This window comes from Gopherus evgoodei, chromosome 3 (genome assembly GCF_007399415.2).
Source record: "Gopherus evgoodei ecotype Sinaloan lineage chromosome 3, rGopEvg1_v1.p, whole genome shotgun sequence".
Lineage (NCBI taxonomy): Eukaryota > Metazoa > Chordata > Testudines > Testudinidae > Gopherus > Gopherus evgoodei.
In genome coordinates this window covers 156,587,926-156,613,200 of record NC_044324.1, presented here as the reverse complement: position 1 = coordinate 156,613,200, position 25,275 = coordinate 156,587,926, and the positions used below count along the sequence as shown (strand labels likewise).

Genomic DNA, 25,275 nt, shown 5'->3' with positions numbered 1-25,275 from the left:
ATCAGATGTACAAGAGTTTCCATTGAAAATAGCAGAAGTTGGTGAAGAACAAATGGAAAAAGATTTGTCAGATGTGCCTGACAAAAAGGAAGAAAGGAGAGTAGCAAAATAATGACCCTGGACTTCAGAAAAGCAGATAGATTCCCTTAGGGAACTGATGGGCAGGATCCCAATATGAGGGGGCAAGGAGTCCAGGAGAGCTGGCTGTATTTTAAAGAAGACTTATTGAGGGCACAGGAACAACCATCCCGAAGTGCAGAAAGGATAGCAAATATGGCAGGCAACAAGCTTGGCTTAACAGTGAAATCTTTGGTGAGCTTAAACTCAAAAAGGAAGCTTACAAGAAGTGGAAACTTGGACAGATGACTAGGGAGGAGTATAAAAATATTGCTAGACCATGCAGGGGTGTAATCAGGAAGACCATGGCACAACTGGAGTTGCAGCTAGCAAGGGATGTGACGGGTAACAAGAAGGGTTTCTACAGGTATGTTAGCAACAAGAAGGTTGTCAGGGAAACTGTGGGACCGTTACTGCATGGGAGAGGCAACATAGTGATAGATGATGTGGAAAAAGCTGAAGTACTCAATGATTTTTTTGCCTCGGTCTTCACAGACAAGGGCAGCTCCCAGACTGCTGCACTGGGCGACACAGCACAGGGAGCAGGCGAGCAGCCCTCAGTGGTGAAAGAACAGGTTAAGGACTATTTAGAAAAGCAGGACATGCACAAGTCCATGGGTCCAAATCTAATGCATCCAAGGATGCTGAGGGAGTTGGCTGATGTGATTGCAAAGCCATTGGCCATTATCTCTGAAAATTTGTGGCGAATGGGGGAGGTCCCAGACAATTGGAAAAATGCAAATATAGTGCCCATATTTTAAAAAGGGAAAAAAAAGAGAACCTGGGGGACTACAGACCAGTCAGCTTCACTTCAGTCCCCAGCAACATCATGGAGCAGGAATCCATTTTGAAGCACTTGGAGGAGAGGAAGGTGATCAGGAACAGTCAACATGGATTCACCAAGGGCAAATTCAATCTAATCTAATCCATTGGAGAATGAAAAATCTACCAGCTCCCTCAGTAGTTTGTTCCAATGGTTAATCACCCTCGCTTTTACATATTTGTGCTTTATTTCTAATTTAAAATTTGTCTGGATTCAGCTTCCCGTTGAGTTCTTGTTATACCTCCTTTCTCTGCAACATTAGAGAGTCCTCTGCTACCTAGTATTTTCTCCCTGTCAGGGTAATGCTACACGATAATTAAGTCACCTCTCAATCTTCTTTTTAACAAGCTAAAAAGACTGAGCTTTTTAATGATCTCATTAAATGCATTTTCTCCAGCCCCTGAATTGTTTTTGTGGATCCTTTCCATACCCTATCTAATTTTTCAAAATCATTTTTAACATGTGGAACCAGAATTGTATGCAGTCTTCCAAGACTCAGTTTCACAAATGCCTTACGCAGAGGTAAAAATCAATGCCCTACTCTTACGCCCCTATTTGTACATCCAAGAATCACATTTTTGTTGTTTGGTTGGGGTTTTTTTTGTTTTTTTTTTTTGCCACCTTATAACACTGGGACCTCGTGTTGTTATTATGAAGTCACTGTTTTTCAGGATACAATCCTCCATTCTGTAAGCATGGCATGCATTCTTTGTCCCAAGATGTATGATCTTGCATGTGACTATATTAAAAAGCATTTTATTTGAATGGGAACAGTTTATGAAGCAATCAAGATCATTCTGTGTGAATGCTCTGCCATTTACAACTCTACCAGTCTGTGTCATCCACAAATTTTAATCAGCAGTGATTTTCTATTTACTTCCAGATGATTAATAATAATGTTCAATAGTGATAGGCCTAGAACAGATCCCTGAAGAACCCCACTAAAAACACCCCATTTCAGTGAGGATTGCCCACTGACAACTACTTGCTGAGCGCTATCAATTAGCTAACCAGTTCTTAATCCTTTAATGTATGTTTTATTGATATTGTATAATGCTATTTTTTAATCAGAATGTCATGCAGTGCTAAGTGAAATGCCTTACCACAGTATATTAAATCTAAGCAGTTACCCTTCTAAAACAAGCTTGTAGTCCTGTCAGTTACACCAGCTTTGTTTGACAAGACCATTTTCACCACTTCTGTGTTTTCTCTTCCACTGGAAAACTCCTCTTTCCTCTCCATTCCTTCAGCAGCTACTTCCCATCAGACCTCTCATCTCTCTTTCCTTGGTGGCTCCTGTCCCATCTGCTCCTGCCCTGGGTGACTCATTTTCTGTTCCTCTTCCTTGCTGTGTGGACCACGTATTAGATATGCTGCCACATAGTAATGTTGTGCCCTTAGCAAAGTAATCCCCCAGCTCATTGAGGTTGACTTCTACTTCCTTAAAGCCACCTTCTCTGAGCAGATGTTTTGTGATGAGGTTGACTTGGACAAAGGCCCACAGTACTAAGAACTTTAAAATTTTTCAATAAACTAGGATTTTATACAATATTTTAGCAATTATACTAGTCAAGAGATAGTAGAAGAATGTGTAAAGTAGGCTAACAAATTCTGATAAACCACATAAGAACAGACTGAACCCCAATAAACAGATGCTAAATTATCAAAATAAAAGTAGATAAAGGTGCATCTCCAATCTCAATGCTATTGAAAAGATGATTCAAGTAAATTAAACCTTCAATAATATTGCATGTGAAAGCCAAAGTTTGATAACCTACCAAGGTGAGACTGCAATGGGTAAATCTGAGGGATAAGAAGAAAAAAGAAGGGCCAAACCTTTGGAAGGTCTTAGGATAAATAATAAGGCAATGATACAGATAAGGAAGTAACAGTATAATCCTAAAACCACTGTCAACTGCATGAGATCAGCACAACAAACATTTTAAAGTAGCATCTCAGGAAAATCCTGCCTCTCTCGGGAAGTCAAATACAATGGACATACATGTCAGAATAGATTAGGAACAGCTGCTATTAACTTACACCTTCTTATACCTACTTTCCAGCTCCATGGAACATATGTTGCAACAACTCAGACTCTTAACACATTGAAAATTAGATATAAATAGGTCAAGGTAGTCACAAAATGTTATAAAGTCTTAGATGTTTATGTAAGAGAATCTATAAATTACACCAATGAACACATGTCTGAAACTGGCTCATTATTTCTTAGTCATCTAGGTATTACAGTGAATGATGAATAAAACACTGCCTTTAGTTAAATCAAGTACACAGATTTTCAGAAATGACAACTGTTTTAAGGATTATGGAACTAGAAGCCAGTTAACTATGCAACAAGTATGAAGCAGCAAATAAATTAGATAGGTTCCATTTAACACTTCAGACTGTACAGTTTTATCTTCTATACATCATCAGTTACTTTCAATGGTAATTTTTTCATTGACACAGATAAGCCTATCTTTTGCTTTTCATATAGTCTCCTCCCCTACTATTATCAGAGTAAAGATGCTAATTATGTGCCAAGTACTACATTTTAATTATTTAATCAACATTTAAGCTGTTTGTAATATCGCAACAGGCAACTACTCAAAACATTTTTCTTGTATGCATACAGAGCACAAGAATTCAGAATTATGGGCTGTCCCAAGCATATGCCAGATGAATATGGGACAATGTATTTTTAGAAACACCACTGTGTCAATACCCATTTTAGCATTCAGCTGAGATACATCACATCTTGTGACCCACTAGAACACTCCTCTTCCACAGCACCACCATCAATTGAAAAGTGTCCATTCCCACTTATAATGTATAACAATTGTGAAGTACAGTAGCTCAAGTATAAAATGTTTAAGTTATTCAAACAATGTCTTCTCAGAGCATTAGCAATTGTCAAGAATGAGAATGAGAGTTGGTCTAAGATGCTTTGGAAATATATGTTTCTTAAAAAGTTTCTTCAAATTGCTCAAAGAGCATATTTGTCTTTAGAATCACTGTGCAAAAACTAGGATTGAGAGCAGCAAAAAACCCCTACTTTTAAAAAAACACTGGCAAAGAAGAGCTTGAATGTCAATTCAAATTGTGTGCTAAACCTATATTTAAAAGATCCCAACAAATTCAGGATGGGGAAGGAGTGCAGCGAGTTTGAAAGGATAAGAAACTGATGTCTTTCTATTGTCATTTTGCCCCATTACAGCATCTTCAAAGTTTCCAGATGAGTTTTTATCTTGCGCAATCCTTAAGGCAATTATTTTCCAAATGTTCAAATACCCACACCTTCCACAGACACATAAAATCATCCTCTCATGTACAATAGAAACTTAACATACCGTTGACACATTCAAAGACATCGCAGCACTTGCCGGGTGTTCCGTCTCCATGTGAGACTATTTGGGGAATGGAGCCTGCCTCACACATGGGGAAACCACATAAACCAGAGAGACACTCGCATCTGAAACCAAAGAAAAGGAAGGGGAAATCCCATTAAGTAAATGAAGCCAATTATCAGAGGAAAGCATAGAAAGGTGTAATAGCATGCTACAGCAGCAGAGCCCTTGCTGTAAAGTAATTATACAAATATTTTTAAAAGATCTTTTATAAACACAGTGACCAGATTTAACAAAATCTATTATTTTGGTGAATTAACTCTCTGAACTTTTGTGCTAGGGGCTTAAATGCTATCTGGTCATGCAGTCACAAGGAGAGACAGGTGGGGACACCCATATCGTTTCCAAGCAATATACATACAGGTACAGGTTCAGAAAGCAGCAGACACAGAATAATTTTAAGATTGTCTAACATGGGTTTACTCTCAACAGGGGTTTGAGAAAAATGTAGATTGGTAAAAATTAACAGCATTACCCACTCCTACTCAATATATGGAACACGTAGTCCCTCACCATTCACTCCCCAGGTATATCTTAACTGGGTTATATGGGGAAAAAGGAAGAGAAATCATGCTTGATATCTACTGCCTTGGCATCTTGGGTAGTCATTTACATCTGTGCAAACTGAGTACAAAACAGTACCATTCTGATTAGGTAGTGCTTTACTCGCATTTTGCAGAGGTGCAAATGATTACACAGGGAGCAAAGGCGGTGGAAAAATTGGACATTCAGTGTATGAAATGTTTTGGTTAGTTTTGGATAGTGGATCACTACCATAGGCAGAGTCTTTTTCATGAAGTGTAGGGTGCTTTTTAGAGAAAAGTTTAGAGTTGGAAAACATAAAATACTGATTAGTAGTAGTCTGAGATGGTCTCTACCTAATATCTCTGCTTTAAAAAAAAACTCAGAGAAAGGGGAGTTCCATTTATTTGTGATGCATGGTGTGTAAAGACATTAATATTGTTTACACAATGACACTGACATACATTGAGCTGTACAAAAGATCATGTGTACTAGATATTTAGTAGCTTGTGCCTGGAGAAGCTTACATATTAAAGGTGCGAGCAGGCAGAACACAGTAAAATACAAGACAAATTTAAAACAAAGAGGATAGTGGTTATTACAGTTGAGAAGCTTCATAGAATTAATATTTATTTAAAAAGTTTTTCTGAGTTTGTAGATACAAATTTATGAATCTATGAATAAAAACCAGGCAACAGAGCATGAAATCTACCCATTCTAAAAACCCAAAGAACGTCATGGGGCCAGATTTTCAAAGGTACCGTATATACTCATTCATTAGCCCGTTCGTTTATAAGTTGACCCCCAAAATGGATACATAAAAATAGCAAAAACTGTATGACCCTTTCATAACCCAACCCTATATTTCAGGGCTTGTGACGGCATTTGCCGTTCCTGGCCAATGGGAGCTGCAGGAAGTGGCGCCACTTCCCGCACCTCCCATTGACTGGGAACAGCAAGCTCCAGGTAAACAAAATGACAATGTATTAGCTATTCAATTCTATGATTACATAGAGTTTAAAATCATCAAATTTTGGTGTAGACCCATTTATAAGCTAGCCCGCCTCTTTGATAAGTCACTTTTTTGCCAAAAATATTCAGCTTATGAATGAGTATATATGGTATTTAGGCACAGTAACACAAACTACCCCCAGTACAAATCAGTGCAAACTTTAGACTATGCAGATGTTCAAAATATGGTTACAAGTACTGTTTGACTCCACTGGGCTCCTTTAGCTTGGCTTCTCCTCCTGGGGCTTGAATATGACTATGAGTTCTGCAACGCTACTTGGTGTTGGCTTTTTCTTGACTGGGGAAAACAAAGTAAGGATGGTATCTCCCAAATATCACACCACTTGTGGCAGAAAAATGAGACATCACTCAAAATAAGTTGGGCAAATCTGTCACACTTCTCTCTTATATGAAAAATGAAAGAGATAATGTTGATACATAAATCATCATCACTGAGCAACTGAGATATCCTGCACTGGGATTAGTGGGCCAGTTCACACCTCTCAGTGCTAAAATTCCAGGCTTTCTGTAGGCTCCCTTCTACTTTGATTACACTTAGTTCACATTTTTAGAAGTTTTCTTTTCAGTCATAAGAACTAGAAACTTTCTTTCCTTTTATTCTTTTTTTTTTTTTTTTTTTAATTAAAGCTGAGATTCTGTAGAACAAGACAGTACCTTCAAAGATGTCAAGGTTCAGTGTACGGGTGTGTACTAGCTGTTTCTGAGTCCTGCTTCAGGCCAGATACTGCTTCCTCTCATGTTCTTTTAAAAAATAATGAATCAAACAAATTGTTTTCTGAGATACAGTGAAATGTACTGACTAGCTTCTTATCTATATCCCTTCCAATGTTACAGCTACTTTATCAGCAGGATGTTTGTCAGAGAGCGGACACTGCAGGAGCTATTAAGTAGATAAAGCAGTTGGATATTGACCCAGCACTATCTGTGTGATTCTACTTTCCTACAGATACTGGAGAAAAGACAGGGAAAATAGTTTTCCTTAATATTACATATATTTAGGATGAAGACAAATTTCCATTGATCTATGTTAACCCTGTGAGAGGTAGTATAAAACATGAGATGCTATTTTGTGAGATAGGATCAAAGGTGAGAGAGGAAGGATTGGAATGGTAAATGAGTTGAAAGCTCAAAAGCAGTAAGAGAGCTCAAAGAGTCAAGATAATAGGAGGAAGTGTGGAGATACTAGAGTTGTGAGTTGAGAAGGGACAGCAAGGCAAGAGTGAATACTAGAGCAAATGAAAATACTCAGAGCCACCAAAAGTGAAGTATGAGAGAGTACCCCAGAGTAGCAGGTCGCCAGGGCTGGCTTAGACTTGCTGGAGCCCAGGGCAAGAGCCAAAACCCACCACCCAGGCCAAAGCCCAAGGGCTTCAGTGCTGAGTAGTGGGGCTCAGATTACAGGCTCCCTACTGGGGCTGAAGCCTTTGGGCTTCACAGAGCAGTGGGGCTTGGGCTTTGACCACCCACTTGGGGTAGCAGGGATCGGACTTTGGCTCAGGATTCGGTCCACACACCCCGTTCCTGGGGTCGTGTAGTAATTTTCATTGTCAGAAGGGAACTGTGGTGCAATGAAGTTTTAGAACCTCTGCTCTAGAGCAACTAGGTGAATGTAGAAAGGAATGAAAGGACTTCAAAAAATAGTTAACGCAGACCCACTGGATTGTTTAAATAAAGTATTTATCATTTAGGTATCAGCTCACAGTCATGTGATGACAGCAATGGGACAAGATCTCTCTGAACAGATCACCACAAATCTAGAGCTGATCAAACATTTTCAGTTGGAAAATGCTGCTCTGTTCAAACAAATTTTGAGGAAATGTGCTGAGTTTGAAAAATAACTGAAAAAAGCATGTGGCTGTTTTTGGAACAGACTGTTAAATTTCCCATTTGACAATGACTTTGTTTAGAAATTTATTTAATATTGTAACTTTTTAAACAAATTAAAAAGTCAAAATCAAAACATTTCCATTGAGCTGTACTAACTTTTTTCCCCAAAAATTTGTTTTAAGGAAATGTTTAAAATTCTTTACTTTCATTCCAATTCAGAACAAAAAACAAATTTTGAAATCATAGAATTTCCTGTAAAACAAAAATCCCATTTCCTGCATAGCTCTACATGCAACCACTGGCATCCAACAACTAATGTTTTCAAAATATTTAATATGAAGCCAAAGGTAGTCATTCCAAAAATACCTTATTAGGGGAGAAAAGTTTTATGTATTTTTGTAAAATATGGAGAGAACTGAGATACTATTCAAAGAGGAGCGAGTTCCACACCCTGGTGCTCAGCACAGCAAAGCATGATGGATCAGCTGCTCTAATGTATAATTATAGGATTCTGCAAAAGAAGTTGATGTTCAAAAACAGACCCATCAGGACAAGGCTCTTGGAGGTGGATTTGAGTGTAGATGGAGTCTGCACTGTTAAGGGTTTTAAGAGTCAGTGTCAATTTACAGTCTACATGGCTTTTGATAGATAGCCACTGTAAAAGCAGGCATAAGAACACTCACTATTGCTGAAGGCAGGTGTTCCCACTGGAAAACTGGAAGTCTTTCCAGTGATACAAAGCTCCATCTGTAGTCCTGAAGTGTCATGAGATACTGAACTTTACACCTATGACTGATCTAAGGCAGAGTAGTCCCCACTTGTGACAATGCAACTAATTAAGCAGATGCAGGGGACACCAATAATTTTTGGTTTTAATAGTATTATATTTTGTTAATTTATTTCCTTCCACTTTGTTTGCATTTTTGACATGTTGTTTTACCCTCAAATTCTTGTCTCAAGGGGAATGCACAGAATAGGGTGACCAGATGTCCCGATTTTATAGGGATAGTCCTGATATTTGGGGCTTTTTCTTATACAGGCTCCCTACTACCCCCACATCCCCATCCTGATTTTTCACACTTCCTGTCTGGTCAGCCTAGCACAGAAGAATCAAGGAACTTTGCCTTCCCAAACCTGTGAATTGCAAAGAAAGAAACCAGCACTCCCCACATTCCATTCTGCCTCCTGCTAGAATCATACAAACACTGGCCAAGTATCTCACACCCATACAAAAACCTTTCTGAGAGTTCGGCAAGTGTGGAGAAAATATTCCCAACTAATAGGGGAGATAAAGCTGCAAACACTAGATCATCCCCAACTTGCTCCCACAGTCCTAATTTATCATTGCCTTCACTTATCTTGCTAATGAAAGAAAATCAAGTTATGCTAATAAGAATGTGTTCCCTGTAAATTTTTTCTTTAACATACATTCTTATTCAGAGAAGAGACTGTCCTTACCTGTGTGTCTCAGAGCTCAATGTATAGCTTAAATAAAATATCTAGAGATTCACATTGGGTATTTCATTCCAGGGTGGAAAAAACTGAGGCTACTTTTCATTTCAATATTAATGCCGACTCATATCACAATTGACAACTATGCCTGTTTGTAATTTCTCACTATAAATTAATATGATATTAAGCACAAGGTTTACAAACATCCTCCTACTCTTTATTCAGACATTTGTCTATTGTTCACTACTTTTTTCCAGGGACGTGTTTGAAGATTATTTTAAGTGGAATAAAGAGAGATGTTAACTACTGCTAATTTATGCTGTATGTCAGGAAGGTAAAAGGGATCCCCTTCATTTAGTTACTTTGCGGGAACACACAATTAGTTAACAAATGTCAAAAGGTACTCTTAAGTACAGCTTTGAGATGCGTGCCAGTTCCTTTCCTGAAATAGACTAACAGTGCTCCTGGGAGGCAGACAGGTTTCTGGTTCCCAAAAAAGCAAGCCATAAACCTTTTCTGACCAATTGAAAAATCACATGCGAAACTGAAGCCTCTCTCCTTCCACATAATGTGTCAGCTGTCTGTAAAGTTAGTGACTTAGAATTCATATCTCTGTTAATTTCCTAAGTTCAGTATTCCCAAATGTCCTTACAGCTGTACTGTCACTTAGCATTTATTAATTATTTCTAACAGCAAGGGATGAATGATATGTATTGGCTTCTAGAAACCAAAAAGAAATTACTAGTTTCATTAAAATACTATCAGATTTTTTGAAACTGACAAAATTGACAAAAGTTGGCTCATTGTGAAACTGATCATGGCAATCTAAGCTGAACTGCAGCTGACTTATTGCTAATATTTGTTCATGATTTCATGAAAAAAATTGCAAACTATGGCCCTCAACCACCTCTGCCCCCAACATATGTGCATGCCTACACAGAGAAATCTCTGCATGTTGCTCTTCCTTCTTCCTGGATTTTGTAATGCAAAAATCTTTATATGGGATATTGTGAGAAGCTGAACAAAATGTTTGAAGTCCTCTCCCATGTCTCTTCAAAATCCCTTTCCCAACTTGTACTTCAAAATCAAGCTTTTTTTTTTTTAACTTTCAAAAAACTTCATAATTTTATTCCAGCTTATCTTTTTCTCTCTCATTATTTTTCATTCCCCCTGAGCATCCTCATGGCTGCATCCCCCACCCCTTGGCCTCATCCCAGTGGCTGAAGGTTTCAGAGTTAAAATGAAAAGTGTACTTCAAATACTTTGGAGCTATCATTTCAGGCTGTCTGCAGGCTCAAACAGACCCCAGTTACGCTCTCTGTATTGAGTGTTCCATTTAAAGCATGGTGTAATCACTTAGGGCTAGTCTACATGGTACGTTAGTCCACACCAGTGGCATGTAAATTGTAATCTGCACCCAGTCTATCATGCACTAACGGGCCTGTACAGACGAGCCCTTAGAAGAACATGAACATTGTGTTTTCTAGGTACCTTTCACATGTCTTGGTAAAATTCTATATTTTAAGTAATTCTTTCTTGAATTCCACAGAAATAAGGTTTTTTTCAAGCTCCTAAAATATCACAATTACATAAGTTACACACAACATTTTGCATAGGGATTAAGCCTACAGAAAATCCAAACACAAGATTTTTTAAGAAAAAGACAATAAAAACAAAACAAAGATACTTGGCCTGTTCACCACTGCCCCCAGCAAACCAAAACACATGCTTAGCTCTATCCCTGTAATTACATCCCACTGACTTCCATGCAAGTTAAGCATGTGTTTTATTAGACCAAGCACTACAACTGTATTATTCTTTGCTAGAAAGGCTGACAGAGTACTGGACTGTCTAAGAGAACTTCCACTCTTGGATGTTGCCTCCATGGTTCCACTGTCCAGGAAGGCTCCACAGCCGCTGCACGTTACTTCCCTGATTACAGCCTTTGACAGCATCTCATCCTAGCTGCTTTGGGCATATTAAGCTTCTGTAGCAGCAGTCCAATGGATTGGAAAGCTTTTTGGGGCTGGGCCTCGTTCTGGCAAACCTCTACAGGTTCTTCATGAATCAAGCCCTTGTTGTCTTCACAACTTTTTACAAGTAAGTGTTGAAACATGCCTCACTGACAATTTGATACACGGGATACATAAGGTTTTCAGCATGGTGTTCACAAAAAATGGTTTTACTTTAATTGTCTGGTGTTTGTTGTCTAGCAAAACTGACAAACACAGCCCACTTCAAGTAGCCAAGCAGGCACTTGGTTGATTTGCAAGGAGGTCAGATCTTGCCCCATCCCAGATGTAGAGTAGCTGGGACACTCCTCTATTGAGGTTATTGTACAATTCCCTACACCTATGGTGGGGATGTTGAAAGTAACTGCACAGCAGGTTACAGATAAGGTGGGTGAGGTAATGTCTTTTATTGTACCAACTTCCGTTGGTTCAAGACAAACTTTTGAGCTTACAAAGCTCTTCTTCATGTCTGAGAAATGTATTCAGAGTGTCACAGTTAAATTCAAGGTGGATTAGATTGTTTATCACAAGTAGTCAGTCAACACATATTTCAAGGGACCATTCAAGGTGAAGTGGCCATTTAACACACTTCCTATCATAAGGGAGAAAGGAAGGAGGGTGGGTAGAGAAAGATGGCTGGAGGGATTGTTAGTGAGGTTTCAGGTTGTTGTACTAAGTCATAAATCCAGTGTCTATTCAGTCCATGATTTTTAGTATCTAGCAATGTTACGAATTTAAGCTCCCAGGCTTGTCTTTTGAAAGTGTTATGCATGTTTTCTTTGAGGATGAGGACTGACAGAACAGATAGAGTGGTCACATTGTGAAAAGTGTTCACTCACAGGTGATACCATGTTTTTATCATTTTCCTGCATGAGTTTAGTTGAGAATGTAGCGATTGTCTCATTTTACCCACAAAGTTGTTACTGGTGCATTCAGTACATTGGATGCGGTACACCAAACGCTGTGATAGGCATGCGTAGGACGCATGGATCTTGAAAAGATGTGTTGTGAGGGGTGTTGACCATTGTAGCAGTGGAGATATGTCTGCAGGTTTTGTATCTATTGTTCTGGTAAAGTCTAGTGTTGCTTTGGTGTGTCCTGGACTGTGTATAGCAGGTAAAAAGGTTGTTGTTAATAATAATAACTGGCTTTTATACAGAATTTCTCATTACTAGATCTCAAAGGATGTCAAGTGTCATTATCCCATTTTACAGATGGGGAAGCTGAGACAGAATTGAAATGACTTGCCCAGCAGGCCAATGGCAATCAGGAACAGAACCCAGATCTGCTGACTCCCAGTCTAGTGCTATATGTACTATGCCACACAGCCTAAAGGAGCAGAGTCCTGTGAATCCACATTTTAACGTAGGCCAAAATCCGTTTGCAACTGTAACAGTGTAAATCCAACATAAGTGCACCATTCAAATTCACACTCGTATAACCAAATTTGGCCCTCAGTTTTGAGGCTAACAAAATAATCAGAGAAGAGGATAAAATAATTTATTTAAAAAACAACATTTACAAATAATTAATTCAATATTTATTTTAAATGACTTATGAAGGTATAATTAATAAATTTTCCATAAAATACTTTAAAACAAATTTTTGGTAGACCAATTGTAACTGTACTACATGCAGTCTTCTTCATTTGTGTTTTCACAAGTTTCCTCTAAAAAAATATGTTACACCTTTTTCTCATTCACTGCACAATGAGTGAGGTTGGTGTCCCATCGACAGAAGAGTATATGGTTACATAATTAAAGAATGGATTTTAACATATGTACCCAACGGTAAGAGTTATGGTTGTTTGTGTAACTTTACCTCTGGAATTTCCTAACTTCTGAGTGGTTCACTTAGTAATCTTAAAGTTCCCTTAATACAATTTTTTGTAAGGAGCATTTTTAGTAGAAATTATGGTGCCAAAATTTTAGATTACTCACTATCTCTACAAAATAAAATTATTTAATTGTATTTACAATCTCAGAAGATGTTTTGGCATATGTTAATGTAGTACAGCATGAGAGAGCTTGGTTAGCTTGGCTTGATATTGAAAAGATCCTATGCATAGGAGGAGAATTACCTGCTTTGTGTTTTGTTTTTTTAAAGAAAAGTTTGATACTGGCTTTTTGAGTGGAAAATTGTGAGTACGTTTGGGATCCAGTTTTTTTGGAATCTGTATCAGTATTTTAATGCAATATAACTTGAGGCAGACAACATCGTATAGTACAGAATTCCAGGAAAATGCCAGGTAACTTTTTTGCATGAACTGTTTGTTCTGAAATACTTCAATACTCTAAAAATGTAGTAAATTGCACCTCATATTTGAACATTTCCAGAAGAAAAAAAACCTCAGGCTGTCTTAGCTCCTGACAGCCTCCCTACTTTTGTCTGATTCCGGGGTTATATAGTTAACAGTACCTGCATAACTCGGTACACATAATTTTCATTCATTAATAGGATTGGATTTATGCTTTTGCAGCACATACAGGGACGTCCCAAGCACACTACTTCCCCATCATCTGATCAGGGAATTTTCCACAGTTTCACAAAATGATTTGTCCTTTGCCAACCAAATTCTGACTAGACTGTCAATATGAAAATTCTGACAAGTATGAACAAATTAATACATCTAATAACACTCCATTTTATGTATTTGTGTACATTTGAGAAGAATTTTCAATTTCAGAGAGTTGATTAGATGTTAGCAGTTTCATAAAACTGATTATTTAACTTTAATGGTTTCCCCTAACTGGCGTAAGATACATATGTACCAAGGCCACTGTACTAAACACTCACCACCTCCAGTACCTACAGTAACGTCAGTGTCTTCCTACATTTAGGATGTTGAGAATTTCATGCCACATACTGTATAAAGTGAGACACTGAAGAAACGTTTAACAAATCAAAACTAGACACAAACCTTGTGGGAAGAGTACAGCAGCCATCAGCCGTTAGCCTGACTTGGGTTTCATAGCTATCCAGTGGACAAACAACTTGTTGAACAGGAGGGCATTCCACTGTGCTGCAGTCCACACTAAAAACTGAAGAGGGAGGAGGAAAAAAAGAAAAAAAATTAAAACGCTGTTTTACTCTTGCCACAGAAAGTCTTGTGTGAAAGACACCCTGATGAAAAGCCAACTTATTAATTCTTTTTATCTAGGCCAGAAAAGCTGCTTCACTAATTAACGCTCTCTAGACAATACTGAAAAATAATTACACTAATTCTGACTTCTGTTGCATTTGCAGGGTCAAGAACAGACTGAACAAATATTACTCAATTAAAAATTGATAAAGCCACCCAGACAACTCTTAAATTCAAGTTTGAAAATTCATACAAAGGAGAATAGTCATTACATGAACATGGGTGGTAAGACATTGAGAATACTGAAAGCTGAAAAAAGCAAATGCCTTACATTTTTGGAGTACAAAAGTACATTTAGAAACAATAGTATTTCCTAAAAACTATTAAAATAAGAACCTAATAAACCTACTTTTTTTTTTTTGGTGAAAAGTGTAGCTTATGTATTAAAAGTTAAAATGGCTGGGGTTTAACCAGTGAAAGAAAATGAAATAGAGGTACTTATATTTATGCTTGGAAATACCTGATGTGCATCATCAGTTGTATTTTTAATGGATGTTCCATCAGGCTGTGATGTTCAGGGGGTTGAACATGACAGATAGTTCAGCTGCCTATTATTACTGCTTTTCCTCTTTAGGACAAACAAAAATAAACAACTTATTTTTACAGAGGGTCAAATGACTGAGGAAGCAAAATGTATGTTGAAAATGTGGTTAGCTCTATAATTTATAGTCAAGAAGTTGAAACCTGCTTTTTCTTAATTAATCCTAAATATACTATGTCTAAGTAAATTTTATTGTAGCCTTACAAAACTGTCATGGAAGTTACCAGTCTAGACAAAACCTATTTGTTCTTCCTTACCACTAGTATAGTAATGAAAAGCCTAATGAAATTTAGTTGCCTGTTTTTTTTTAAAAACCGCTCATATGAATGATAAGGTGAGTAGAATTTTACAGTACTGACAATTACACAAAACAACAAGAAATGCTTGATAAAACTCTGTTGGTTTCACCTGAAGTGGCTGCTTATAATGGTGTGTGATAATTCATTATTCATAATGCCTTCTTCAATTATAACAGAACAGACAGCAAGGTTAAATTCTAAATTTTTGAAGCTTCATTTTTGCATTCCCTATGGCATGATCTTCAAAAATGTTGAGCATTAACAGCTCCAATTGACTTCAAGGAGCTGCAAGCTCTCAGTCTCAGAAAAAAATAACACCCTGAATATTTCAGGAAGGATACCTAGAAATTGCTGCAATCAAGTTTAATAGATACTTTAAATATTTTGGGGGCAAGTGACTTGCCCCAAGCCACATCTAGCATCAACAGAACTAGGTTTAGAATTCAGAAATTCTTGTCTTCTAGTCCAGTGCCTAACCCATTAACTTGGACAGTATCAACATGGCTATTCGTGGTAATGGAAATTCAGAATGTATTTCCAGTTTATGTGGGGAACAAATGGAAGTGGAAGCTTTAAGCCACTATAAATAACCAGCACAGCAACCAGCCACATAAAAGCAGAATTTTATTGACAAATACACAATTATCCACACAGCAAAGAGTTAAGCAATCTATAGATATCTTTAAAATATGATCAATTCTGAATTTAAAGGAAAAAATTCCATTTACTAATCTACACTTAATTACAGCATTATAGAATGAACTTATAAAAACTACAATTCACCTCAAAGTTTCCATATCAGTTGGTAATACAGACAGTAAGATACCCATCAGATTTTTTTAAATACCTTTAACATTAAGAATATTTTTTTGAAAAAAAAGCAGAGTCATCACTCATAAATTAAACGTTTTAGGTATTTTAATGAATCATGTGTTTACTTCTTCTACAACAATAGTGAAGGGTTGACTTTCCAATGTATCCAATAAGAATCTAAATTTAGCCATTTTGTCCCATAAATGCTAATGTAAAATGATGATGTTTCTCTTACACTAAACAATCAGTGTCCAAAATCTTGATCTTCAAGTAGCCATATTAAACTATCCTGGCTTCAGGATTTCACAAGTTGTGCAATTTCCTGAAGTCCAGCAGCCACTGAGCTATTCCAAGAAGCTTTTCCACCTCAAAAATGGTCACAAAAGGCAACATTCCCAGATCCAATCACATTCATGGAGAAGGATAACAGGGAACTCAAAGCAATGATCTCATCCAGTTCTTCTGAGAACCCTTTTTGGCTAACTGGTTTTCATGTCTTTTAAAGGCTACAGCAAACTGGTGCATCTCCCATAAATTCCATTAGCACAGCTAAGGTGAAGGAAAAGGTCTTATACTCTGGGACTTCTATACAGTATTTGAACAAAATCAAATGTCACAGCTGATGGACATGGCAGGATTCCAAAGGAATACACTCAAATGGCCTGAATCCTTCCTGAAGAGAGACTCATCCAATGGTAATGATGAGAAACTGCACTTCCATCATCTCTGCACCTATGGAGTTTCTCAATTACCAATCCTCTTTGGTACTAAATATTCTCACGCAACAACTAGGAGGTAAGACATAATAGGAACAAGTGCCAATAGTATGCAGATAACACGCAGTTCTATCTGTCCTTCAAAATATACATTACCACAACTGTCAGCCAGTAAATTTAGTGTTTTGCCAAGATCAGCTCATGGATTGAACAAAAGTCGCTTGAAGCTAAAGGTAGGTTAAATGGACGTTATACTTGTTGGTAGAAGAAAACATTAAGAAATTTGGAGATTAGTGAAATCTCTTGTAGGCTGAAGATACTCAAACACAACTGGTCAAGTCAGTCCACAGTTTAAGAGTGCTCCTGGATTCCTTGCTGACATTAAACCCTCAGACAGAAGCATCCACAGGAGTTTCTCAAGATGTTCTGTCCCTATGGGTTCTCCATGTTGGGCGCACACGCACATATGCACCTTTAACCAGTCATTTTTTTTCAGCAGTGCCTGTGGACCTGTGGTTGAGCCCTACACACCCTCATGTTTTCGACCGAGGTTATATAGGGAGTGGCAGACCCACCATCATTTCAGCTCCTTCTCAACAACAAAGTAAAAGGGCAAGAACTCAGAAGCAGAAGGGAAAGAGGCTGGATAGTGGAGAATGCACAGGGACAAAACACCTCAAAGAACTCCAGTTACTACACACGAAGAGGAGTTACTTCTCCTTCAAGTGACTGTCCCTGTGGGTGTTCCACATTAGAGGACTCCTGAGCAGTACCCAAATTATGGAGGATGGTGCTAAACAGAGAAGTTCAGAACAGTTAGGAGAGTCTCACCAACAGCAGCATCTGATTTGAAGGCATGAATGACAGCATAATGCCATGAAAAAGGTGGGCATTAACAATCAAGGTGGCGGCCTTGCAAATGTCTAAAAGAGCTTGTCATAGTTTAATTCCCAAATCTGGACCTTAGCGTCCAGGATATGGGTACTAGCATAAAGTCCTCTAAACTTAATTACCAGCTTAGATTCTGTAGTGCTGCCACCAATCAGGAATTTCTAGGGCCTGATACCCTCTGGTCCCCCCAAAACCTTCCCTGGGGACCCTAAGACCCAGATTCCTTGAGTCTCACAACAAAGGGGAATAAGCCATTTCCCTTCCCCCTCCTTTCTTCCTCTCTGGTTATACTAGGAGACCACCGTGATTCAAATCCTTGAATCACCACTTCCCCTCCCTTCTTCCCCAGAGAGAGATACATAGATAAATGCCGAGAGCAGGTTTTTCTTCCCTCCTCCCTTTCCTTTCTCCCACCAATTCCCTGGTGAGTACAGACTCCCTTCCCTGGAGTCTTACAAAAGATAACCAAAAAAAGGAAAATCAATTAGATTCTAAAAAAAAAGAGGAAACTTTAATAAAGAAGGAAAAACATAAAAACTATCTCTGTAATCAAGATGGTAAATATACATGGTTTTTCTAGCTTATAGACAATAGAAAGAAGCTTTCTCCAGCAGAAACACAATTTAAGCTACTTCTAGCAAGTACACATATGTAAATAAGAAAAACAAATTAAAAGACTATAACCGCCTTTTTTCTTACTCACAATTCTGAATAGATAAGAGACTGTAGCAGGGAGATTGGCGAAACCTGGCTGCACCTCTAGTCCCGTCCAGGACCCAGAGAGAACAAAGCCAAACCCAAAACCCACAAAGACTTCCCTCCACATGAGATTTGAAAATATCTTGTCTCCTGACTGGTCCTCTGGTCAGGTGTTGCAGGTTACTGTCTGTTAACCCTTTACAGGTGAAAGAGACATTAACCCTTAGCTATCTGTTCATGACAGAGGTGTATTTTTGAACAGTGCTACATAAGTGGGTTGAACTCTGATGGAATTAACCACCACTCTAGGCACAAGGTGCACCTCAGTGCTTCTTAACGTGCTAAAATGCATCCTAAAACCCATTTAGGTAATCTTTGTATGGAAAGAGAATGTCTCCATTGCAATGAAACTGAAAGGACTTAGTCTAGGAGAGGATCTGAAGGGTTTGGTCCCATCGAGATAGAAGGCAAGGCTCATGTCTAGAGTATTAAGACTGACCTCTTCCCTTGAAGAAGCTTGAGGTTTGGAGTGAAAAAATGCCCTCAAAAATGGAAGTTGAACATCCTGGTTGAGGTGAAAGTCTGAAGAGACTTTAGGTAGGATGGAGAGATACTTTGTCTCAGTAGAACATAGTGTATGATGGATCAGATATAAGCACTCAACTCAATTATTGTTCCGTCTGAAGTCATGGCTACAAAAAAAAAAAAAAAAACAGTTTTGTAGGATAAGCAAAGAAGGAAATAGCTCCCCAAGGGCTCAAAGTGTGGTTTTCTCAAGGCACTGAACTAAATTAAGGTGCCAAGGTGTAGTGGGCTCTCTTATGTGAGGGAAGAGGTTGGTTATCCCCTTTAAGCATCTTTTAGTGGTAGTGTTTGTAAAAACTGATGATCTTTGGGCTGACTGGTGAAAGGCTGTAGTGCCAGCCAGGTGGACTTTAACAGAGCTGAATGATAAGTGTAGGCTTTTCAAAATTTAACAGATAATCAAGTTCAATGGAGAAGTGGGCCTCAAAGGGAGACAATGATGGCTGTGTGGATCAAAGCTGGAAAGGTTTCCACTTCTGAAGTTATGTTTTCCTTGTTATGGGCTTCTTACTGTTTAGCAGCACAGACTGCACCTTGAGAGAGCAACCTTGCTTCAAGTCCAAGAGCTATCAAGGAGCCATGCATAGAGGTTAAGAGTGAGAAATTGGCTGCCTGACCCCTGCGTCATAAGGTCAGGCCTCAAAGAGGGGATAAGAGGTGGCCTCAGACATATCAGGTCTGGGAACCATACCTCTCTCAGCCACGTTGGAGCTATAAGGACAACTACTGCTTTCTCATCTTTCAGTTTGTTCAGGACTCTGAAAAGCAATGGCGTTGGAGAGCAGACATACAAACCAAGGCTAAAAAATAAGGTGCGCATCTCCCAGGCAGTTCTGAGTCCCTTCCTTGATCAGAAGTGATGGCATTTTGTGCTTCAAGCTGTTGCAAATAGATCTATTGCTGGGGGGCTCTGCACAAGACAGATCTTGCAAAAGATAGGATTGCTCAACTTGTACTCATGATCCTGGCAAAAATAACAGCTCCAAGTGTTTGCTATCTTGTACAAGCTCCGCCTGCACACCCAGAGATGTGGCAACCCTTCTCATAAGGTCTTGAAACACTTTACACTCTTCTGGAGGAGATTTTAATTTCAGGCCTCATCAGAAGATGATGAAATATGGTTCCCCCATTGTTGGAGATTACAGACAAAGGGGAGACAAAGATGATGAGGGATGGTAGAAGAGTTTTTCCTGAAGATCCCTGCTATGGATGAAGGCAACCTCCTTCTAGATTGGGACTTCAGGTCTTGAAAATCTCAGAGCAGTCCAAGATGACCCGTAAAGGCTGGGGGCGGGAGAGGGAGTAGTCTACCCTTTGAATTGCTGAAAGTGGTGGGCCCCATTCTGAGGATTTCTTGTCTGGCATTCTTACATGACTTTTAGATTTAGTATCCCTGGAATGAGGTCCGTGAGATGATCTAAAAGACCTTGGAAGGGAAATTGGTCTCTCATGGTCTGAATCCAAAGAGGAGATATAATTCTCCAAGGTAAACAGAGCAGCAGTCCCAGCTGATGTTTAGAGTTTCAGTGTTGGAGATAACTGGTACTGCTCTAATGTCACTAACATAAAAGAAGCATTCGAGTGAGGTAGGAGCAGTGGGCAAGGCAGCTAAAGTGTCAACAGATAGCTTGGTGTTGAAGGAGCTGTCCATGTCCAAAACGAAGAAGCTAGGGAAAGCCATGCTGGAATCATCAACAGTGCAGAGACTAACACCATCAGTGCTAGATAGTGTAACAAAGAAAAGCGCGGTACTGGCAGACACACTAGGTCCCTCACTGCACGGAAGGCCTGTAGAGTTAACAGTACTGGAACCTACAGTGCTGGGAAGGAAGGAAGGACCTGGTAATTATGAAGACAACACTCTTGATGGTCCTGGAGGAACAGAAGTCCACAAAGCCACATCTGATGAGGCTGCTGAGCACTGGTGCCTGTGACCAGAACTCAACTTGATATCAGAGGGCTTACTTTGTGAGGCAAAGAATGGGACTTTGACCATTTGTGAGACTTGGAGGAGGAAGATGGCTTGGAGTGTTTTCAGATGGCTGTTGGGGACAATGAGGAGGGGTGTTTCTCTCTCAGATTGGGCTTCGAAGCTGGGGCGGGTGCTCTCCATGGACAAAAAGTCTGCCTTCTCATGGCTGGGATCCAGTTCTGAAGAGGGACACATTGCCTCCTCCAAAAGGTGGACTCTGAGGTGAAAATCCCTCGTTTATTTGTGCTGATAGGAGAAGAGGTACAAATCGAACCTATCCCTCATCTAGACAATTCAAGTAGCTTTTGTGTCTATCCACGACAGCGACCATGGTCCCTGCATGTGGCACACTGCTTAAACCCTGGGGAGTTTTTCCACGGTAAATCCATCAGATTTTGATCTATACTAAAAATAAGCTAGAATTAAAAAACATATACAGTAAGATGAACTCTTTGCAGACACTGGAAAACCAAAGCTAAACAGCTATGGGAAACTCCAACTCTTGCCATGGGTGGTGAGAAGTAATGGAGAGGGAAGGCCCTTTTATGCCCTTGGGTTGACACACACAGAAAGCATGGATATTGCCTAATGGTATTACCGGCAAAAGTCTCCGACTCAAGTGCATTGGGAGCATATGCACCAACAATGGAACGTATATCTGCACAATCACTTGAAGGAGAACTTCTGAGGCGCAAATACAGGGTAGTGTACATTATAAGGAAGAGGCGTTCAGAGATAAGTGATAAAAATAATTATAGGCATAGAAAGACTACTGTATAAAGAGATGCAGAATACAGTGAAACTGTTTAGAGAGGAGATAAAGAATAGGAGAAGGGATAGTCTCTAGGAGAACAGTCCTTGAGCTGGACTCCAAAGATATGGATTCAATTCCTGATTCTACCACAGAGTGCAACCATGGGTAAAGCACTTTTGGTCTCTCTTAGCTCCCCATCTATGAAAGAGTAATACTACTTCCTTTCTTTGACCCTTTTATCACTTTGTCTATTTAATTTTTAAGTGCTTTAGGTCAGGGATTCTCTCTTATTATGTGCCTGTAGAGTATCCAGCACAATGCGGAGCTATTCTTGCCATTCTACCCCAGTACAAACAATGACAATTCATAACTTTTAAGCTCAGAAGGGACCATTATGATTGTCTAGATCAGAGGTTGGCAACCTATGGCATGCAAGCCGATTTTTAATGGCATGCTGTGGCCACTGCCAGCCCTGCTCAGCCCGCTGCCGAACCGGCAGCAGCATGCCATTAAAAATCTTGCCCAGCCCAGCCCAGCCTGCTCTTCTCCGCCCCCACCTACTGCTCTCTCTGGCGGGGACAGAAGCAAGCTTGGTCCTGCCAGCTTCTGCTGCATCATGCCCCGCCTCTTCTTCCTCCCTGCCACCGATGGCTCTTGCGAGGGAGGGGAGAAGAGGAGCCGCAGCACCCTTGCTGCTCAGACGGGGAAGGAGGCAAAGAGGCAAGAGCTGGGCCTTGGGGAAGGGGGGTGGAATCAGGGTGTATCCCTCCAGCCCTCTGCCTTGAGCTGCTCAGGGCAGGGGGCTGGGAGCACTCCCCCGTCCCCCGATCCCAGCCCACCCTCCAGCCCTCTGCTCTGACCCCTGCAACCCGCTCACACCACAGCCCCTTGCACTCCCCCACGACCCCAGCCCTTATTCTGGCCCCCCCCGACACCTCATGCCTTGACTCCTGCACCCCTCTCACATACACCCAGCCCTCTGCCCTGACTCCTGCACCCCTTCACACACCCTGCCCTGACTCCTGCACTCCTCAAACATACTCAGCCCCCCCACACCCCATGCCCTGACTCTTGCACCTCCCACATCCCAACCCCCAACCCTGAGCACCAAAGGGGAGCTCCTGCACCCCTCACACCAAATGGGAGCTGCCCAGGTAAGCGCTCCACACCCAAACCTCCTGCTCCAACCTTGAGCCCCTCCCTCATTCTAGCTCCTAGCCAGACCCTGCACCCCAACCCCCAGCCTGCTCCTTCACCCCTAGCCCTATGCTCAGTGCAGAAAGGAAGAAAATGGGCCAGAACCAGGGAGAAGGTAGGTACCCACTATGTGGGCAGGGCCGGGATCCCAGACCGGCAGTGGGCTGAGCAGTGCCGGCAGCCGGAACCCTGGCTGGCAGGAGCCAGCAGACAGAACCCCCAGGGGCCGCTCAGCCCACTGCCAGCCTGGGGTCCCGGCTGCAGGCCCTGCTCAGCCCACTGTCAGCCTAGGTGAACAGAACCCCAGGCCGGCAGTGTAAGATCAGCATTTTAAATTTAAATTTTAAATGAAGCTTCTTAAACATTTTGAAAACCTTGTTTACTTTACGTACAGCAGTAGTTTAGTTATATAATATATAGACTTAGAGAGAGACCTTCTAAAAAACATTAAAATGTATTACCAGCATGTGAAACCTTAAATTAAAGTGAATAAATGAAGACTCGGCACACACTTCTGAAAGGTTGCTGACCCCTGGTCTAGACTGACCTCCTAATAAAGACAGAAATTCAAATTAATGAATAGTATATAGAACACAAAATCAGGCACCCCAAATTACCCTCGTCACCAGGGGACATTCAATAAAACGGAAAGGCAAAAATTTGAAATTAATAAAAGAAAACATTTGCTTTTTTTATTTAACATGTAATTAACCTGTGGAACTCTTTGCCACTTGATAGTATTGAGGCCAAGACCTTAGGATTCAAGAAAGGATTAGACATTTATAAGGATAATGAAAAAAATCTATCGTATATTCAATACAATAAAAGATTAGAAGGAAGATATACCTTCATATTTAAAAAAACACAAAACAAACCCATGTCCACTGTGGGGTATCTTCCACAACTTCTGGTACTGGCCATTGTCAGCTACAGGATACTAGACTACAGGGACCACTGGTCTGATCTAGCATTGATCCTACCAATACAGGCATGTGTGTACCAGTTATAGCACAGCAACAGCAGACTTGATGCCTTTGTGACAGTAAGGCCTACTTTTAACCCCAAATCTTCTACTGTTTTTGTTTAATAGATTGTTAGTGCACATTGTGTTGTTTCTGTAAATGTTGTTTCTGTAAATGTAACTTACAGAATCTTTTAATGTAGGGTCCCTCTGAAAATCCACAAACCACAGATCCCCTACAATTTCCATTTGAAATATGCCCTATACTGAACATATATTTTGCCCACATATCACAACAATGGTTTGGTCATTTCCCTGTACTTAAGTCTTGTATTGATGTATTTGGCCCCACCTAATAGTTTCCTCCGTGATCGTCTACCCTGTCAAATAGTTAGAGTCATAGAATTTAAAGCCAGAGGGACCACTAGATCATCTGGTCTGACCTCCTTTATAGCAGAGACCACCACCACCACCACCCTAACCCAACAACTGAAATGAGACCAAAGTATTACAGCACATAGAAGACTAGACTACTATGAGCAACAGCAGAGAATAGAAGGGCCCAAGGCACACCAATGCCCGAGGACCCTACACTAGCAGGGAAATGATTAAGTGAGATATACCCAGATAATCCTAGCTTTAGCCAATGATTTTAGTTTATTGTTCATTTATCGTATAATGCTATGTTGTATATAGCCACTGTATGCTAAATAGAGTACAACTGTAGGATTATAGAAGTAGAAGGACTTGTTTACACTACAAAATTAAGTCAACTTAATTTACGTCAACCTACAGCCACCGCAGTAATTCAATTGGCTGTTGGTGTCTACACTACCCTCCTCCTGGTGAGGATGTATTTCACAGGCAGGAGCACTTGAATCAACTGAAGTGGGGCATTCTGGGGCCCTGACAGCCATGCATGGCTCAGAGCTGAAGCCCCTCATCCACCCTGGGGTGACAGCCCCAGCTGTGAGCCCCACACAAGTGCTTTTTCACAGCACAGAGCCTACCAAGAGTGAAAATGACATCCTTGCCTATTTCATGCTGCTGCTATCTCTGCTCAAAGCAGGCCCACTCTGACAGCTCTGGGAGGAGCTGGGAGTCCAGGCTCTCCGCACCCCACAGCCAGGCTCAGAAAAGGGAGCCCGAACAGCAGTAAGGCTCCCAGTGGGAAGAGGAGAGCCAAGGCAGCAGCCCTATGGGAGCAGGTAGCTGAGATCCAGGCAACCAGGCTCTGGAGTTGGAGCCCCCCCCCCCCGCTTGCCTCAGGGTGACAGCCCCGGTGAGCCAGGGCTCACAGTAGGAAACGAAATTGACAAGAATTTTAATCAACAGCCAATGTAGACAATGCAATGTCTACAACAGTGGCTCTCAAACTTTTTTACTGGTGACCCCTTTCATATGCAAGCCTCTAAGTGCGACCCCCCCCTTATAAATTGAAATCACTTTTTAATATGTTTAACACCATTATAAAGTGCTGGAGGCAAAGCGGGGTTTGGGGTGGAGGTTGACAGCT

General features: G+C 40.4%; 1 protein-coding gene across 1 annotated transcript in view; it reads right to left on the bottom strand.

Moving 5' to 3' along the window:
- The window catches only part of CRIM1 (cysteine rich transmembrane BMP regulator 1), a 314,546-nt gene that overhangs the window by 144,986 nt on the left and 144,285 nt on the right, over positions 1-25,275 (bottom strand). Inside the window, exons 4-5 of the mRNA XM_030557098.1 lie at positions 14,110-14,230; positions 4,288-4,409 (exon numbers count right to left, since the gene is read on the bottom strand). Coding sequence (XP_030412958.1) covers positions 4,288-4,409; positions 14,110-14,230 — 243 coding nt within the window. The remainder of the gene's footprint in view (positions 1-4,287; positions 4,410-14,109; positions 14,231-25,275) is intronic.